The sequence below is a fragment of the Castanea sativa genome, chromosome 1, assembly GCF_040712315.1.
Source record: "Castanea sativa cultivar Marrone di Chiusa Pesio chromosome 1, ASM4071231v1".
In the NCBI taxonomy this organism is placed as follows: Eukaryota; Viridiplantae; Streptophyta; class Magnoliopsida; order Fagales; family Fagaceae; genus Castanea; species Castanea sativa.
In genome coordinates, this window is record NC_134013.1 from 1,408,299 (window position 1) to 1,428,649 (window position 20,351).

A 20,351-nucleotide genomic window follows, 5' to 3' on the forward strand; every position below is an offset into this window, starting at 1 on the left:
AAATGACTTTGACAACTTTGTTTTTCCGTAATAAATACAATTAGACATCTAAAATAAGCCACACATGCATCTCTCATTTTGGATGGTAAAACTCTCATCAGTTAGATTCTTCAGGTGAGAACGAGCCAGTGCTTTTGTGAAACTAACAAGTGTGCAGACACTCTTGTTATAGTGCGGTCTGTGCATAGGCTTAAAATCAATCAAAGAACCATGAGAGGCAAACGACTTTGACAGCTTTGTTTCTCAGTAATAAATACAATTAGACATCTAAAATAAGCCACATATGAATGTCTTATTTTGGATTGCAGGACCCTCATCAGCCAGATTCCTCAAGTGAGGATGAGCCACTGCTTTCATGAAGTTAACAATTGTGTGAACGCTCTTGCGAGAAAAGGCTCGGATCTGAATTATGATTTTATTGTTTTCAATAGTCTGTTTGTGGACATGAATATGTTGATGTATTATGACAGTCTTAGAGTATATTGTGAGAGGCTCTGCCCTCAACTGTATGTTACTCTCCTTTAGTTTTTAATGCAATTCGTCTTCTACCAAAAAAGAAAAAAAAAAAGCCACACAGATGAAACTTCACCATGAAAGCCACTAGGGTCCAATAGTAGTATATAACAAGACTAGTTAGCATTCATTATTAACAAATATATATGAGTTACACTTAACTCAATGGATAAACACACATGTAAGTTCTAGTCAACTCAATTGGCAAAATCTCTTGTTAATGAATAAAAGATTTGGAGTCGATACTATAGGTTGAAATTTGAAAGTGAAATTATCTCTCAAAAATAAAATAAAAATTGATAAACACATATGTTAAAATTTTATTTTATCTATAAAAAAAATACAAGGCACTACCAATCAAGATATTCAAGATTATTTACTTCCCCGGATTTTAATTAGTTTAATTGTTTAAATATCTTACCATTAGATAAGAAATTTAGGAGTAAATCCCTCTGAAATAAAATATATTTCTTGGTATTTGGACGGTACTAAATAATTAATAAAAAATCAATTTTACATGTCAAATCATGTCTTATGTCGTACATATAAAAATAAAATGTGTCATTAGCAAATAGGAAGCAGGCATATAAATTGAATTAAGTAGTATATTCAAAGTTTCCTCTATGGTAAACCAAAACTTAATTTTTCTTTGACAACTTAAGCTTTATATATCAGTTGTTCTCCCAACCCAAAAAAGAAAAAAAAATTATATATTAGTTTTTTTCTTTTTTCACTCAAGAAACACATTGGTTATTGAGAAAAAATTTATATATGTGCATTTTTATTGAATAATAATACATATGGATTATATAAGTTAGACAATATATTTCTTTTTCTTTTTCTTTTTTTTTGTTTTCTGGTTAAGTTGATATTAAGTTAGTTTTCCTTACATCCATACAAAAAATTTATTTTACTAAAACAAAAGTTGTCCCAATGAAGATAAGGAAAGAGCGCAAGCAAACACAAAAGCAGTGTGGAGAGGAAATTCCTTCTCGTGTCGGCATCATTGCTTTATCATCTAATATTCAATCTTGTTTTTATGTACATTGATTCTGATAGTTTCCCTACAAGTCTTAGTCGTAACTTGTAAGATTATCTCATTATCCTTTGGAATTCAATAAGAGAGACACATGACAAAGCTCATCAATAATTTCATAGTACAAAAAACTTTTTATTTCCTTCCTGTGTTTGAGTTCTTAGCCAAAAGTAAAGTAGGTTTGCTTTGGAAAAAAAAACTTACACCATGCCCTGATTAATTAAAGAAACTAAGAAAGGGTTAATTATATCGGTTTGAACAAACTTTTAGTTTGGATGGAAATTAACTAAGGGTCTAAGAGACCCATGGCAAATGAACAAATTTTGTATTTCATAGACAAATTTATTCTTAAAGATCCTTATTTTATAAATTACAATTACCTCATGGCAATTTCATTTATCGCAATTTAGTCTTAAAATTTTCAATTGCAAAATTTTATCCTTAAAATTTTTGGTTTTAAAATAAAATTGCTTAGGGGTCGCATGCCTCACACGTGCAAAACCAATTATTGATCCATTTTTTATGGGATTTGGCTTATCTCCAATACTTTTTTTAAATGGAATTTTCTTTTGTTTTAATGAAAAATTGATACATCATTCACTAACTAAATAAAAAGTGGAGATTAGAACCTATTACCATTTTTTCTCAAAAAAAAAAAAAAAACTACTACCACTTACTATTGTATATTTAAAACAAAAAGACATGTTTAGTTAAAAAAGTATTGGAGGTAAGCTAAATCGACATTTTTAGAAGAAAAAAAAAACAATTAATAGGGGGGCCAAGTGACATAAACTTAAAGTTGACCCTGATTAATACTTATATTAAATGTAAACTCGACTAATGAATCAATGTGAGGATAAAATAAAATACTTATCTTTAAAATAAAAGAAATGATATTTTATGAAAATATATCTTGCTTAATTGTGAACTGATTCAAACAATATTGTGATTTATGAAAGAAAAAAGAGGTGAATATATACAATTTATTAATAAAATTTGGGTCATATTTGATTTTAATCCTTGAAATTTGAAAAATACTGGCTGTAGTCTAAAATAGTGTAAAAGTACAAAGTTAATATTTTCATAACCTTACTGCCGTGACAGAGTTCGTGTAATTTTATTGAATTTAGATAATTCTAATTCATAAGGAAAAGGACATGTGAGGATAAGCTTGATATGTTTATAATTTTTAGAGGATTAAAAGGGAAATTTTTCAAATTTCAAGGGTTAAAATAGAATATGACCAAAATTAAAGGAAAAGAAAGTATATTTGTGTTAAAAGAAAAAAGTAGATTTTACTTTTGACAATAAGTTTAAGGTTGTTTTTACTTTGGTCTATCAAATTTAATTCCATTTTCAAAATATTCCTTCCGTACATATTTGTGATTGATTTAAGTACTAATAAAATGATGCCTTTTTCCTCTCTCTTAACAATTAGATCAGTCACAAACATAAATTAAATAACAAATTATAACACCAAAATTGAAAGCAATCCAGACTTTTTTATGTTTGATTTGAAGGGGAAAAAAAAAAGAGAAAAAGGAAAGAACTAGGGAGAAAGGAAAGTATATCAAGTGTTTGGTTGGAATGAACAGTGACAAAAGAAAGGGAAAGGGGGGGGGGGTTTTATTTTCCTCTAGTGCCCATTACCTCCCAATTTATAAGAAAAATGAGAGAGAAGAAATAATTTTATGGGTGGTGCTAATTAATAGGAGACATCATTTGATAAAAAATATTAGTTACATTTTCTATTAGTAGGCTATTTTCTTCTTAAAAAAAAAAAAAAATCTTTTCCATATTGTAAACCAAACCACTTTTGCTTTATTCTGGCTAAGAAAAAAAGAGACTAATTTTTTAAAATTATTTTATGTAACAAATCGTGATGGACTACCTATTAAGTTCTAGGTCTACAAAACCTTTTTCCACTCTTTTATATGTGTGTTTGTTTCTGAAAAAAAAAAGGTTTTACATTCACAATATTTTTACAACAAATTATACGTGGTTAATTATTATTGGTTTACATTTGAATCTACTACTAAGATTACTTTTTTGCCTTAACAATAATAACCAGTAATAAGTTACCACTTAAAATTTTTTGTAAAAAATATTATAAAAATGTTATGGACATAACATTTCTCGTTACATTAGCTGCATTTACCACTCATTTTTGAGTAATTTTAAGATCATAAATTAATCTACAATTTTTTTATCACAATTTTAATATATCAAACTATGAGTAATTAACTATCATTTATTTATTCGGTAAAAAAAAAATCATCACTTATCTGTCAACTCATTATTATTATTTTTTTATTAATCACATCTTACCACGTCACAATAATAGGAAAAGGGTGTAAAAAAATTTGTGATGCTATTTTTCACAGGTGATAGTCCAATAATTATTGAAAGAAAAAAAATTGATCGTATTAAGGCCAATGCGTAGAAAAAGTCACATCATGCGTGAAAAGAACCAGCTTATAAAAAGAGAAAATACACATCATGCGTCCCTTCAACTGAATCTTGGGGTGGCCTAAAATAATACACAACAATTAAAAAACTGTGAATTATTGAATCTAAAGCGTGCTTTCTGACCTCTGGGAGCCACTTCTACAGTTATCTACCCCTTATAATCATTATTTTGCTATAACATGCACATCTTGGGGTCCTTGGATTCATGATTAAGGAAACTGCTTCAGTTATCCTTGGACTATAAAAGTAAAGTGAAAAATAAAAATAGAACAAATAATATAAGTTGCAATGGGAATCTGCATATCAGTTGCATCAAAGGAGATTCATGATGCTGAAGAAAGCCATGAAAATGTGATATTCTTCCAAGGAAATAATGTTTCTAATGAAGCTCTGGGTCTTGGCTCTCTTTACTCTAAGCAAGGAAGCAAAGGACTAAACCAAGATGCTGCCATTCTTTACCAGGTTTTGTTACATGGTTCTCTCAAATTGTATCTATGGTCCCTAGTTTTACAGCTTGTGCTTAAATTAGAATTTAAGTTGGTCTACATTCTCACGAGAAAAGTCAACTTCTCAATTTAGTTTCTCATGTTTCTTCATAGGCAATTCAAAATCATTTATATTGTGGCAATTAAATCATTGTATGATATGTTTCTTCATTTAAAATTTTAAAGCTATCCAAAGGTATACCATAAAAGTTTATGCAAAAGTTTCCTAGATAAAAATTGGACCATACACCACTGGTGAAATCCAATTTACCATGGTATACAATCTTGGATTTTTAGGTAAAAATCAATGGCTTTTAACACTACTATAATTTTAACTAATATGAAGTACTGTACTATTAGTTTTGAAACATAAATTCTTTTTTCTTTAATAAGGGCTATGGAGTGGAAGATGGAGCTTTCTGTGGAGTTTTTGATGGGCATGGGAAGAATGGTCACATAGTTAGCAAGATAGTGTGTAACCGCCTGCCTTCGCTCTTACTAAGCCAAAGGAATGCTCTTGCAAAGACTTATACGGTAGCAAATGATAGCACTTTCCAGAACCATGTTGAGAGAATAGATGGTGAATTAAGACCAAGCAAGAATTTTCACATATGGAAAGAGGCTTGTATCAGTGCCTTCAAGTTGATGGACAAGGAGGTACAACTACAAAAGAAGTTGGACAGCTCTTGTAGTGGAACAACTGCTGTTGTAGTCATAAGACAGGTAAAAAAGGCCAAGTAGTTATGAACGAATTACTTCTTATGAATTTTTCAATTTGTTTCTTAATTTTTGCTTTCTTTCTATAATTGGAAAACTAAACAGGATGAAGATCTAATTATAGCTAATCTAGGTGACTCCAGAGCTGTCTTGGGGACAATCACCAACGATGGAGTTACTGCCATCCAGTTAACCACTGACTTAAAGCCAGGCTTACCTTGTAAGACCTCATTTCCTTCCCAACATTATATGCATTGAAAAATTGTAGGGCTGGGGGTATATACTACGTAGTATTTTGCTATGGTACTTGTCACACCAAGGAGTTGATCCATACAAGTAATTAGATACAAATTTTCACAATCTTTACGCAACTGCTGATGTGATAAGTTATGATTGGAACAATATCACTTTTACATTGGCCTGTTATTGACACTACCATTATTTTCACCAATTGTAACATGTCAACTACACAGTTGTGAATTTTTTTTCCTTGTTATTTCACTCACCTTACCATTGAGGCCCTATTAATTTTAGATAACTTTTCAGTGACTAATCAATTTTCATTTCTGACATAGGCGAAGCAGAAAGAATAAGGAACTGCAATGGCCGGGAGGCTGCATTAAGGCAAGAACCACATGTCCAACGAGTGTGGCTGCCCCACGATGACTCTCCGGGCCTAGCCATGTCACGAGCTATCGGAGACTTCATACTCAAAAACCATGGCATAATTGCCATATCCAATATCTACTATCACTGTGTAACTTCCAATGACCAATTCATCATTCTTGCAACTGATGGGGTAAGTGCAAATTGAATGAAATTTTAATTTGTACATGTTCAAGAATCAGATACTTTTTCATTCTCCTTCTCATTGTATTGCTAATTAGTATAATGCGTTTTATTTTCATCGTTTGTGCCTGAAAATCTGGGAAGCACGAGTGCGGCGTTTGGGCCGCCGCACCCGCGTCCGACGCGGCCCGACGCGGGGACGCGCAGGCGACGCCGCTACCTACGCGTCCGTGCCGCGTCGGGCATTAAAAAAACCATTTTTTCGGCACGATTTGCGCCGATACGGCGCCGATTCGGGCCGACGCGCGCCGATTCGGCCTGAATCGGTCCGTATCGGACTCAAACTGATACCGGCCAAAATATGCCGAAACCGGCTGATATCGGCCGAAATATGCCGATACCGGACGAAATCGGCCGATACCGGCTGAAATATGTCGGTACCGGCCGAAATTCAAAAAAAAAAAAGGTGTAGTAGAGAGAATAGGTGCTGTTGAATGTCTCTGGAGCATGTTGTTGGACTTGGATTGGCGGGAAGTGTTTCTTCAACTTGCAATCTTAAATTTGGTCAATCTTAAATTTGAGCAATCTTCTACTTCCATATCCTATTGTTCTTAAATTTGGTATATATTTATATAATGTGAAAAAATTATGTTTAGCAATATATTAAAAATATAAATAAAAATATTTTTAATAATTTTTTAATCGCCACACCCGCACCCTACTTTTTCAAAAATTGCCGAGTCCCGCACCCGCACCCGCACCCGAATCCCGAAACGCACCCGTGCTTCATAGTGAAAATTTAGTTCTGGGATGTGCTCAATAACAATCAAGTTGCATCAATTGTGTGGGCAGCAGATAGTGAACAGGCAGCAGCAAGAACCGTGGTGGAGGCGGCTACTGCCACATGGAAAAAGAGATACCCTTGTGCAAAAGTAGATGACTGCACTGCGACTTGCCTCTTTTTACAAAAGAAGCAACATTTTTATTGTGCCAGTGGAGACTTGAGCTAGCAGCATTTCTTCCTCTATTTGAATGTGTGGCCGTTCCTGCCTTGTTTTGGCCTTGGAACAGTTCTTTTTTATTATTTGGAAACCAAAAATCAGAGCAATTACTGGGAAAAAAACTAGTTGATTGGCAAAGGAATACACAACAATTGCTTTCAACTATATAACTATTTACTAGTGCATCTGTTTACTTGTTGAGTAGCACGATAATTAATTGTATCAAGAAGCTCAGTGGGGGAAAAAATAAATGAAAATATTCAGATTAGAGATTCCCTTTTCAATCCTAATCCAACAAGCTTATCATTTGACATTTAACAAGATGAAAAAAAGAGTGCATGAGTCAAGAGTATCTGAATATATCACAAAAACGGTGACTAGAAGGAAATGAACTACATTCTTCACTTGAGATTCTATTGGAATTAAAAAAAATCCAATATCATTATCATCAATACGGCAGCAACCTTTGTACAAGGTAAAAAAAAAAAACTAATTTGTTGCCTCAAGGACTCATCTCCCCCCCCCCCCCAAAACATCCCCACACAAATGGGCTGAACACTTTGTTCTGTTTATGGCATAGAAACAAAATATATTTTTGCACTTCATCTGTGAATGAAAACTATAATACCAAGCTATATAAGGTTCCTATGATTCAAAAATCAAGCTGCATCACCCTTCATATCTTCTCCAAGAAGGTCATCATCATAAGAGACAGATATTTGATTGATCATGTTGATTGTGCATTTAAATGTTAGCTTGGAACCATCTTAAAATTTGAGTTAGTATCCATAAATGAATTTTCAATTCCTGGTGAACCACTCTCTTTCTTTTGCTTTCCTCCTCGTCTAATATTTGATTGCTTGAATTGCTTCTGCATAATGATTTTTATTTTTAATGTCAGCACTTTACGTTACATTCACTTCAAAAAATCATCATGAATGATGTTAATGATACAATAATTTTAAGTTCAGAAAGAACATAATGCTGCCAATGCAAGAAGAAGGTTTGGCATAAAGGAAGATTATTTACCAAATTATTTAGAGCATCCACATCAGTTCTTTCATTTTACACATCCACTTTTACACTGAAAACCCACTTTTTCTATTTTACACATTGAATTTTACAAAACATCAACATCAGTTCATCTATCCTACCACATTTTTTAATTAAATAATCAATTCTCTTCAATTTTTTATTATTTTCCTAACTAACCACCTTTTTTAATTAGAGCCAAAGGATAACAATTTTAGATAAGTTGTGGACAGTAGAGTCAATACAGTACAGGTACACTGAAACATATTTCATATTGATTTACCATCATTAAGCATAGCAACTTTATACAACAACCAAAGTAACTAATGGTCATAAACATTTTTATTATAATTTTTTTCAAATTAGGAAGTTATATATACACAACCAATGGGATTTGAACCCAAAATCTCACCCTCCACCCACTCTTGTTAAAGGAGGAAGTGCCATTGCTTTACAAATATAGGAATGAATGAATAAAGCAAACTACTCTTCTCTTAGATGAATAAAACAAACCATTTGAGACAAACATGAAAGTATTCTATCCCCTTCAATCTTTGACAGCTAGCTAGACTCCTAAGTTTCTTCAGTTTTAACAACCTGACTCCCTTTTCAGTATGCCCATGAAAAGAGTATGAATGTGATTGGACATTTACTTAATCCAATAAAAACTAACAAGTATTTGTATAATCTTAGATGTATGAGACGTGGGCCAGTTTTGACTCCCAGAGAGAGAGAGATTATGAGCAAGAAACCTATCTCCAAGGAAGTGGCATCTCGAAACATGATTGAGTCAAAAGGGCATGCACTTCAGTTTGCCTTTTCAGATTATTAGTTTATTAAACCAGGGCATCACCATTTGTGTCTTGAGCTCCGAACTGTCAACTTTACTTCTATTTTATATGTTTTTTTTTTCCAGGGGCATCAACAGAAACTATATTTGTTGCAGGCTATTAATTTTTTCAAGTGCCCAATCGACTTAAGGAATTTTCTTTGAATCGAGAAACAATCTTTAATTACTCCAAACATGATAGCAAGGCCAATAAGTCTTTTCCAATATCCACTTTTTCAAACAAACACAGCATATAGATACATGTGGTCGCACTGTGTGTTGTGTCAGATGATGAGAAAGACACACTCAAAACTTTTATGACATTCAATATCACACCACGTAAGCCTGTTTTTAAAATAGTAGTAGGAAGTCAAATTGTGGTCCTCAACTCATACAAATAGAAATGTAATACATATGTGCACATGAATTGGTACCTGGAAAACACACTTAAGCTACAACTTAATAGCATTTCAAGCTATACAACAACAACAGCAACCAAGTATTGGTTCAGCCACATGTATATAAAATAAATAAAGTTTATTTACAATTACACACCTCAAACTCCTTCACTTTTTTAAGTATCTCTTTGTGGACTTTTGGTTCTCATGTTTTTGGAAATATCGCTGTGTTGTTAAGGTGGTTGTATTATTACATAGGGGTTTTGAATATTGGTACATACTGGATAAACCAAAGATGAAGACAGTATCAACCAAACCTTACTTTTAAAATTTTGTTTGCGGTAACTTATGGAATTTATTGGAGCTTGAAGCAATAAATCTTAGGTCTCGTTTGGGAAGAGGGAATGTAATGTAATAGAAAAGAATGAAAAGAATAATTTTAGAATATTCTTCTATTTCTTTGTTTGGGAGTTTTAATGGAGGGAATGTAAAGTCCATTATCTTGTTTGAGAGTCTAAGTGGAAGGGAATGAAATGGGTAGCAGGGAACACTTATTTCTCTCTATTTCCTTAAAACCTCAAATTTTTATTCTCCGAAATTGAGAAGAATGAGGGGGAATGAAATCAAATTTAATGAATTTTTTACTAAAACTCTCAAAATACCCCTATATAATCAATTCTTTATTTTAAAATAGGGGTCTAATAATAATATTGTTATAAAATGATTCCATTTCATTCCCTCCATGTTACTCCCAAACAAAATTATTTACATTCCATTCATTTCTTTCTTTTCCATTCATTTTCTTTCATTTCCATTCCTTTATTTTAAAACATTCAATCAAGGTTACTTAATTCCATTCCATTCTTTTTCATTCATTTCCCTTACTTAAATTCACTCCATTCCATTTCATTTCTTATGATCATTGCATTCCATTTCATTCCTTTATGAATTCTCAAGCGAAGCCTTAGTCTAATACATGGGTGGTCTTATGCTCACTCACCAGGGACGGACCCAGGTGGGGGCCTAGGGGGGCCCAGGCCCCCCTGTGCCCAATTTTTTTTTTAACGGGTTCAATTTTTCAAAAAAAAAAATTATAGGCTTGGGTCCCCCTTGGTTTTTAGCTCAGGCCCCCCTTTCTGAATTCCAAGCCTAGTTGGCCAGCCCAAGATGCAAGAGCCCATGACCCATGTAAAAAAAAAAAAAAAAAAACTAAACTCAGCAGTAAACTAACGGAGAAAGTGGAAGGAAGAAGGAAAAATAAAAAGAAAGGAAACAGAGATAGAGAGGCGAGACAAAGAGTGAGAGAGATAGAGAGGCGAGACTACCCACGCCACGCCGACGCCGACACGAGACAGCGAGAGTCTACCCAGACCCAATACAGACTGCCCCACGCCGATGCCGCCATCATCTTCCTCAGCTATCGCCGCCGCCCACGCGAGCCCCATCTTGCCGCCGCCGCCAATTGCTTGAGCCTTCACAGCTATTTATTCTATGATCCTTTCCTAATTTCCTTCAAAACCTAAAAAATAAATAAAATGTTTGTGCTTGCTTGTGGAGTGTTTGTGTTTTAAATTTTTAATTGAACTAATGATGAGTGATGAAGATGAACTGTGAATTGAACTGATGATGTTTTTATTGCCTGTGGTGTTTTTTTTTGTTTTTTTTGTTTTTTTTGGGCTTTTTGTCTTTGACTCTCTGTCACTCTGTGTGTGTTTGTGACTCTCTTTTGTATTATATAGATCAGAGAGATAAAGAGAGAGTAGAGTTTGTAGAGAAGTGTTTGTTTGACTGGGGGTTGGACATAATAGGGACAAGTGATACTGTGACAGAAAAAAAAAAGTAGGGCTGCGTGCAGAATAAATTTGTAGTGTCGGTAGTGGGATTGGGTTAGTGGGTTAATGTCAAAGACAAAGATAAATAAAGGCAGACCAAAGACAAAAAGAAAAAAACAAATCTTATAATACAGAAAATTGTCAAACAAATTTAAGAAAATTGTCAACAAACAAATTTAAGAAAATTGTCACACAAATTTTGTAGATCATGAAAAAATCAACTATAATGCTTGTTTTTTTCATTTTTTTCAAAAAAAAAAGATTCAAATTCTTCCAAAGTCAACGTGAGATTGCCAAAAATCATTGTATCTTAATATATTAAAAAACAATGATTTTTGGATATTTATTTTGATTGATAGTTTATTAATACTATATGGATGCATATTTGAAAAAAAAAATTTCGCTTATTTTCGGCCCCCCAGCTTGAAATTCGGGTCTGTCCCTATCGCTCACCTTTATGCTCACTCACCTTTAGGGAATTGAACGCACTACATCGACGATGACGAGGTTGAGTTTGGCTGATTCTGATTGGCTCTCTGTCTGCCTCTGCATTCGTGGAGGTTTTGGTTTTTCTCTCTTGGGGAAACCCATTCTATCTGAAGTGGTCGGTCCAATGCCCATGCAATTTTCACTTTGGTTTTAGGCAGTCAAGCCCAATAGTGGTACGGGGACAAGCCCAATTTTAAATGATAGAATGTTCTTCTAAAAAAAAAAAAACTCCTAATAAAATAGTTAAGAGGGTTAAAAGTTAAGTCCATAGTTCTTTCCCAACAAATTCTTGGTAGCAAACTATTAGAGGTAGGTAAAAAAGTGATATTAGTGGCAAGCCCAAATCATAATAGATAATATATGTGAATTATTTCTAAAAAAAATGGTAAATTGCAAATTACATCCCTAAAATTTGGGAGTATTTGGATTTTACATTTTAAAGTTTTAAAAATTGAATTTTACCCCATTAAAAAACTACTTACCTTACAACCGCAAAAACCTAATTCTCCAAGCTCCAAGGAGATTAAATAGAATCTAAACAATATCAAGTAAACCTATTACAATAAGCATAGAGTTTGAAATTATATCTAGCTACAATTTAGGAATTGCCAAATAAGTACTTAATTAAGCAAGCCTAGTATTTAACCTCATCAATAATAATATATTCCACTTTCAAAGTTTCTCAACAAATTGATTCACAAGGCATAAACTCCAACGAGTAATTCTTAGGTACTCCCAGAGCACGGAGAATGGTGCTCCCTTCTCTTACATTCATGGTGGGGTCCACCATGAATGTGAGAAGAGGAGCACCATTTCAATATACTTCGGGACTACCTAAGAATTTTTCAATTCCAACATATAAAGTTAACCCATTTAATATCATCTCCAACATTATGATTAGCTTCCATAAAATTTACACTACATCATTAAGAGACCCATAAAAGTAAAATCAAAATATCTACCAAGACAAGAAATTTAGAACTTCAACTAACTCCAAATAAACTCAATGGATATGAAAAAATTAGATTTACCAACCATCACATTACAACTCAAAACCCCAAAATTTTCCACCATGCATATACCTTAAGTAGTCATCATTAGCACAAACCATATACCCACTCATCAAATAATTCCACCAATACAAAACCCATACATAAAAATACATAAATATCACTTCTAATGCTCACAAATCACATGAGTATCATTATTAAAGCTTAGATAAAAATAACCTCAAGTAAATGTGTAAAACTCACAAAAAAGATTAGAAATTTTAACCTAAAAAAAAAAAGGATGTGAAGGTGCTAATAGGTTCTTAAGAATTTTCCGGTGATCTTGCTGGAAAAATGGTGCTAGAAATGGTGGTGGTGGTATGGAAGTACCGGTGGAGAGGATGACGGGAGTGATAGAGATGAGTGTACGAAAAAAAGAAAAAGAAAAAAAGAGTGAGCCGGCCAAAAAGATAAAGAGATGAGTGAAAATAAGTGGTGGGGAAGGATGTTAAGTGGGGCACGTGGGAACTTAAAAAATCTGATCTCTACTTTTTTTTGACCGATTGGGGCGTTACACATGGCCACTTTCATATGTTAAATTCTGAAGAGTCAGCTATCATTATGTTACTTAATAATATCGGCACCTGTTAGATTCATTTATTACAATGTTCATATTTTGAAGTTACAAGTAGTAGCACATGCGTATTCACAGCCGTAACAAATTTAACATACATATAGTGAAAGAAATGTGAAGATTTTATAAGCTATCATTACATTACTTAATAATAGTAGTAGCTAACAAGTTTATTTATTACAACGTTCATATTTTGAAGTTGCAAGAAGCAGTACATCCATTTTCATAGCCGTAACAAATTTAATATAGATATAGTGAACGAGAGCAATAAGTATCATAGCCATAGGTGACTTGATATGTCACCATTGGAGTATCTAAGCAACAGGATAGGACGCTTTCTGGGCAAGGCCACAAAGACCTTCTGGAGCACCGGTGTCTCTCTGAATCCGCATGTAGCCATTCTCACCCCAACGGGTGCCCCACGAATTCTTAATTAACCAGTACTTGGTACCATCATCACTTGTTCCATACCCAATTGCAGTAACGGCATGTGTTAAACGAGTCCCACACTCTTGCATGAAAACTCCGCCTTGATAGAATTGAAAATTACGACCAGAACCATCGAGGGCAATTGAAACTGGTTGGTTGGCCACAGCCTGTAGTAATGCCTCCTCATTATTGGAAGGTACATCTTCAAATGCACTTATTTGAGCTGCATGAATAGATTCCTTTTCATGGTCACAAGTTCCTTCCATGGTCTCATATGGGTATTTTCCTTCAGTAGTGAGCCCTTGGTTTTTTATTATATATCTAAAAGCATTATCCATCCAACCACCGTTGCAGCCAAGATTGCCTTCCACAGCACAGTCCACTAGTTGTTGCTCAGACAAAGAGATCAAGTTGCCAGTTTTGATTTGGGTGATCCCTTCTACGGCTGCCACTGCTGAAAAGGCCCAGCAACATCCTGCGTGTATAAGAATCAAATATAAGTGAAAAATGTTTTGATGAGAACAATAATTACGGGAATTGAAGCCAAACTTATGAGTGTTGGGAACTGTGATCCTCTTACCACAACGGCCTTGGTCCTTTATGGAGGTAACAGCTCCTTTCTCTCTCCAATCCATAGTCATTGGAATTTCTGTAAGGTTTTCATACTTGAAACTTTTTGCTTTGAGAGAACTTGGTTGGGTGGAAATCTTGTATCCAGTATGAGACGCAACAAATTCTTCATTGGTTAAGTCTGCAAATACGTTGGCACTTAGCTTGAAAGTGCGATTCCCTTCATTATTGAATTTGTCTATATATTCAACGTTGTCCTTGAATATCTTGAAACGCTTTTCCTTCTCTGCACTATCTTTGTAGCTGCGTCCATACTGAACCATCCATCGCTCATGCCTCTCAGCAAGGGCGTCTTCAAGCAAAGTGCGGCACATGGCTTGGGATATCAAAGTCTCTAGAATAAAAAACATGACTGTGATAAGTTTTTTTTGCTGTGTTAAAGCCATTGTATACAAAACGAAGAGCGTTCTTTGGCAATGGCTTTGGTGATAAATGGTGAGGAAGAAAGCATACATTTTCCCTATATATAGGAAATAGATCATCCCCATTATGATGTGTATCTTGGGAAGTAAAGTGGCCCCTTTTTTCTTAGCGTGTTGAGCAAGTTCAACGTGATTTTAAAGGTTAATTTAAGCGCATCGAACGGACTGTTGTAATACTACTGACTGTAGCCAACTTATTATTAACGCTCCGTTTGTTTCAATGGAAAACCTTGAATAAAGATAGTTTTCCTTGTTTTCTAGTGTTTGGTAACATAAAAAAAGATGAGTCAAAGGAAAACTATCTTTGGTCAATATAAAAAGTATGACTTATTTTTGAAGATTGTTTTCCATTAATTTTTTTTGGAAAACAACTCTATCTCACATCAAACTAAATAAGGGAAGTTATGAGGTTGTTTTTCAACTCATTTAAAGTTTCTACCAAACATTAGAAAATGAAATAGTTTTATAGAAAATGCTTTTTAGAAAATAACTCATTTTCTAGAAAACATCATTGCTGAAACAAACACCAACCAAATTTCAAGTAATACCTATCTTCTAGGTTGTTTCCATTTGTATTTTATGCAGGAGTGTTCTGGATTGATGCTGGTGATTGATGGCTTTCATTAGCTGTAGCCAACTTATTATTTAAACTGAACTTTTGCTATACGGCTAACTGCTATGTCTGAGTGGCTATTGTTCTTTGTGGAGAACACGAATAAACTCCCAAGTTCTGGGGATCTGTCATTTACAAATGTGGTATTGCTGTCAATCCATTCATGTAGGTTGTTTCCAACTTTCCATGCTGACAATATGCAGGGTTTTTTTTGGACGGATGATGATAATTAGCGCTTTTTGCTGTCTTTTCTTTCCCAGTTTTCCAATTTCACTTTTCCATTTCACATTTGGTTGTCATCACTCATCACGCAAAAATGATAAAAGGACTTTTATAAAAAATGTAAACTAAGAATATTCAATTATAAAAAGTATCTCAGTGATTAAAGATACAATCCAACAACAAGCATCTAGTTATTAATTAATATTCAGTAAGGAAATATACTAATTGGGCATGAAACAATAAATCACAATGCACGAACCATTCTTTTATGTTTAAGGAAATAAAAGCAATTGACCTCAGCCAATCAAGCATGAAAGAACAAATCAATGACTCACCTTGCCCCATCCATTCAGTTATTGACCTCAGCGAATCAAGCATGAAAGAACAAATCAATGACTCACCTTGCCCCATCCATTCAGTTATTGACCTCTGCCAATCAAGCATTAAACCTCTTTGGTTTCATGTTGCATGGCCATCTTCAAGCCTAGCACAATGTTTTTCCCAATCCTTTCCAACATCCCAAACAAAAACATAGTTCCCAGTCAATACCCAACCCACATATAGCCACACCAAAATCCCATACAGCATTTCCTTTAAGTTCTCGCGTAAATTAAGGCATAAGAAAGACCCAGTGATGCTCTTGTTGACCTTTGACACCTTCTGATTGCCTTGGTTACAACTTAAAAAGACAAACCCAAATAATGAGCGTGGAAATCCACGCCTTGGTCCGAATTGTTTGTTTGTTTAGAACCTTGAACACACTTAAATTAGTCAAATAGTTACTTAGGTTAATTATGAGATCTAAATTAAACAACAAAATATCATATCATGCAAAGTGGAAATGTAAAGAATACAATAATATGATCATCCAGAAAAATCAACGAAATGAACCGTTTCAAGGTAAAGACTTAGGAGGATTTGATCTAGCTATTCTCAAAATAAACAAATTCACTAATAGAGAATTGAAGATTTTACAAAAGATTTAATTCTAAATTTATTGCTACCTCCAATAGTAACTTAATGACACGATCACGTGTACTCCCTATTGAGAATGTTTGAATTTTACACCTTAACTTTTCATAATTTGTATTTTACCTCCTAAATTTTAGGGATGGTTGGATATTACACCCTAAAAGTTTGAAAATGTTAAAATTTTACACTCAAAAGTTTTAGAATTTGGGGTGTAAAATATAAACACTTTCAAGTTTTAGGAGGTAAAATCCAAATTCTGAAACGTTAAAGTGTAAAATTCAAACACCCTTAAACTTCAGGAGGTAAATTTCGAATTCTAAAATTTTAGGGTGTAAAATTTAAACATTCCAAACTTTAAGAGTACAATTTACCCCAAAAAAAAGAAAAGAGAAAAGGATTATTTTGAAAGTTATCACCCGGTGACTTGTGGGTTTGGAAAGAATTTTGTCCTAATGCGTTAATGACTGACTTTATGATAGCTTAATATGAAATTTCCTTATCAAACATTTTAGGTGGATGATTTTTTATTTTCTTATCAAACATTTTAGGTGGGTGATTTTTCTTTAGATGGCAGAAACACACTATTTTAGAGGTACCTACAATCCTACATCCTTGTTGTCTATGAAAAGATTAGTAGATTGCGTCTCTGATTGAACTTCTAGTAGGTTATATTATTATTTATGAGAAAAAAAAAGTGTTTTACTGATTAGATTCAGCCATACATTCGATTTTATATATATAAAAAAAACATTAGATGTTTAGATTCAGTCATATATAGGTTCGTTGAACATAGACACCTTTTATTTATCTCTAAATACGTATATTACTCTAATCAATCATGAAAATGAACCCTTTTAACATACATTGACGGTCCACAGGACCACAGGCCAATCCCCATCACCCTTGGAGCTTAATTATAATGCGGTCAGTGCATAGGCTTAAAATCAATCAATGAACGATGAAAGGTAAATGACTTCGACAACTTTGTTTCTCCGTAATAAATACAATTAGACAACTAAAATAAGTCACACATGCATCTCTCATTTTGGATTGTAAAACCCTCATCATCCTCAAGTGAGGACGAGCCATTGTTTTCATGAAACTAACAAGTGCGTGGACGCTTTTGTTACAATGCGGTCAGTGAAACTAACAATGCAATACTATAGGTTGAAACTTGAAAGTGAAACTATCTCTCAAAAATAAAATAAAAATTGATAAACACACATATGTTAAAATTTTATTTTATCTATAAAAAAAATACAAGGCACTACCAATCAAGATATTCAAGATTATTTATTTCCTCGGATTATAATTAGTTTAATTGTTTAAATATCTTACCATTAGATAAGAAATTTAGGAGTAAATCCCTCTGAAATAAAATATATTTCTTGGTATTTGGACGGTACTAAATAATTAATAAAAAATCAATTCTACATGTCAAATCATGTCTTATGTCGTATATATAAAAATAAAATGTGTCATTAGCAAATAGGAAGCAGGCATATAAATTGAATTCAGTAGTATATTCAAAGTTTCCTCTATGGTAAACCAAAACTTAATTTTTCTTTGACAACTTAAGCTTTATATATCAGTTGTTCACCCAACCCAAAAAAGAAAAAAAAATTATATATTAATTTTTTTTTCACTCAAGAAACACATTGGTTATTGAGAAAAAAGTTATATATGTGCATTTTTATTGAATAATAATACATATGGATTATATAATTTAGACAATATATTTCTTTTTCTTTTTTTGTTTTCTAGTTAAGTTGATATTAAGTTAGTTTTCCTTACATCCATACAAAAAAATTTATTTTACTAAAACAAAAGTTGTCCCAATGAAGATAAGGAAAGAGCGCAAGCAAACACAAAAGCAGTGTGGAGAGGAAATTCCTTCTCGTGTCGGCATCATTGCTTTATCATCTAATATTCAATCTTGTTTTTATGTACATTGATTCTGATAGTTTCCCTACAAGTCTTAGTCGTAACTTGTAAGATTATCTCATTATCCTTTGGAATTCAATAAGAGAGACACATGACAAAGTTCATCAATAATTTCATAGTACAAAAAACTTTTTATTTCCTTCCTGTGTTTGAGTTCTTAGCCAAAAGTAAAGTAGGTTTGCTTTGGAAAAAAAGACTTACACCATGCCCTGATTAATTAAAGAAACTTAGAAAGGGTTAATTATATCGGTTTGAACAAACTTTTAGTTTGGATGGAAATTAACTAAGGGTCTAAGAGACCCATGGCAAATGAACAAATTTTGTATTTCATAGACAAATTTATTCTTCAAGATCCTTATTTTATAAATTACAATTACCTCATTGCAATTTCATTTATCGCAATTTAGTCTTAAAATTTTCAATTGAGAAATTTTATCCTTAAAATTTTTGGATTTAAAATAAAATTGCTCAGGAGTCGCATGCCTCACATGTGCAAAACCAATTATTGATCCATTTTTTTTTGGAGTTTGGTTTATCTCTAATACTTTTTTAATTGGAATTTTCTTTTGTTTTAATGAAAAATTGCCACATCATCCACTAACTAAATAAAAAGTAGAGATTAAAACTTATTACCACTTTTTCTCAACAAAAAAAAAAAATACTCACTACCACTTACTATTGTATATTTAAAACAAAATAATATGTTTAGTTAAAAATGTATTGGAGGTAAGCCAAATTGACATTTTTAGAAAGAAAAAAAAAACAATTAATAGGGGGGCCAAGTGACATAAACTTAAAGTTGACCCTAATTAATACTTATATTAAATGTAAACTCGACTAATGAATCAAAGTGAGGATAAAATAAAATACTTATCTTTAAAATAAAAGAAATGATATTTTATGAAAATATATCTTGCTTAATTTTGAACCAATTCAAACAATATTATGATTTATGAAAGAAAAAAGAGGTGAATATATACAATTTATTAATAAAATTTGGGTCATATTTGATTTTAATCCTTGAAATTTGAAAAGTACTGGTTGTAGTCTAAAATAGTGTAAAAGTACAAAGTTAATATTTTCATAACCTTACTGCCGTAACAAAGTTCATTGTAATTTTATTGAATTTAGATAATTCTAATTCATAAGGAAAAGGACATGTGAGGATAAGCTTGATATGTTTATAATTTTTAGAGGATTAAAAGAGAAAATTTTCAAATTTCAAGAGTTAAAATAGAATATGACCAAACTTAAAGGAAAAGAAAGTATATTTGCGTTAAAAGAAGAAGAAAAAAGTAGATTTTACTTTTGACAATAAGTTTAAGGTTGTTTTTATTTTGGTCTATCAAATTTAATTCCATTTACAAAATATTCCTTTCGTACATATTTGTGATTGATTTAAGTACTAATAAAATGATGCCTTTTTCCTCTCTCTTAACAGTTAGATCAGTCACAAACATAAATTAAATAACAAATTATAACACCAAAATTGAAAGCAATCCAGACTCTTTTATGTTTGATTTGAAGGGGGGGGGGAAGGAGAAAAAGGAAAGAACTAGGGAGAAAGGAAAGTATATCAAGTGTTTGGTTGGAATGAACAGTGACAATAGAAAGGGAAAGAGGGGGGGGGGGGGGGAGAGGGTGCATGGGGGGGATTTATTTTCCTCTTATGCCCATTACCTCCCAATTTTAGAGAAAAATGAGAGAGAAGAAATAATTTTGTGGGTGGTGCTAATTAATAGGAGACATTATTTGATAATAAATATTAGTTACATTTTCTATTAGTAGGCTATTTTCTTCTCAAAAAAAAAAAAATCTTTTCCATATTGTAAACCAAACCACTTTTGCTTTATTCTGGCTAAGAAAAAAAGAGACTAATTTTTTTAAATTATTTTATGTAACAAAT

The 20,351-nt window shown here is 32.8% G+C and overlaps 2 protein-coding genes across 3 annotated transcripts; one reads left to right on the forward strand and one right to left on the reverse strand.

The window, feature by feature from the left end:
* The first annotated feature begins 4,089 nt into the window (after positions 1–4,089).
* On the forward strand, positions 4,090–7,180 carry LOC142609957 (putative protein phosphatase 2C 72). Of its 2 annotated transcripts, none has more exons than XM_075781685.1 (5): positions 4,090–4,480; positions 4,897–5,226; positions 5,326–5,440; positions 5,796–6,019; positions 6,813–7,180. In XM_075781685.1, the coding sequence occupies exons 1-5, from the start codon at positions 4,307–4,309 to the stop codon at positions 7,017–7,019; spliced, it is 1,050 nt and encodes a 349-aa protein (XP_075637800.1). In that variant the 5' UTR covers positions 4,090–4,306; the 3' UTR covers positions 7,020–7,180. The 2 variants fall into 2 exon arrangements, with proteins under 2 accessions (XP_075637800.1, XP_075637806.1); XM_075781691.1 differs by having other exon boundaries at positions 4,092–4,480; positions 6,865–7,180.
* Positions 7,181–13,478: 6,298 nt separating this feature from the next.
* LOC142622440 (senescence-specific cysteine protease SAG39-like) lies at positions 13,479–14,676 on the reverse strand. The gene is made up of 2 exons (XM_075795902.1): positions 14,223–14,676; positions 13,479–14,117 (listed from the first exon to the last, which is right to left on the reverse strand). The coding sequence occupies exons 1-2, from the start codon at positions 14,656–14,658 to the stop codon at positions 13,528–13,530; spliced, it is 1,026 nt and encodes a 341-aa protein (XP_075652017.1). The 5' UTR covers positions 14,659–14,676; the 3' UTR covers positions 13,479–13,527.
* Between the last annotated feature and the right edge of the window lie 5,675 nt (positions 14,677–20,351).

What these genes read in the sequence shown, in the direction of transcription:
- LOC142609957 (XM_075781685.1), top strand. Translation starts at nt 4,307, where the DNA reads ATGGGAATCTGCATATCAGTTGCATCAAAGGAGATTCATGATGCTGAA. An exon ending in ATGCTGCCATTCTTTACCAG is followed by an intron (nt 4,481 to 4,896) that starts GTTTTGTTACAT and finishes TTCTTTAATAAG; the next exon opens with GGCTATGGAGTGGAAGATGG. An exon ending in CTGTTGTAGTCATAAGACAG is followed by an intron (nt 5,227 to 5,325) that starts GTAAAAAAGGCC and finishes AAAACTAAACAG; the next exon opens with GATGAAGATCTAATTATAGC.
- LOC142622440 (XM_075795902.1), bottom strand. Translation starts at nt 14,658, where the DNA reads ATGGCTTTAACACAGCAAAAAAAACTTATCACAGTCATGTTTTTTATT. An exon ending in AAAGGACCAAGGCCGTTGTG is followed by an intron (nt 14,118 to 14,222) that starts GTAAGAGGATCA and finishes TTATACACGCAG; the next exon opens with GATGTTGCTGGGCCTTTTCA.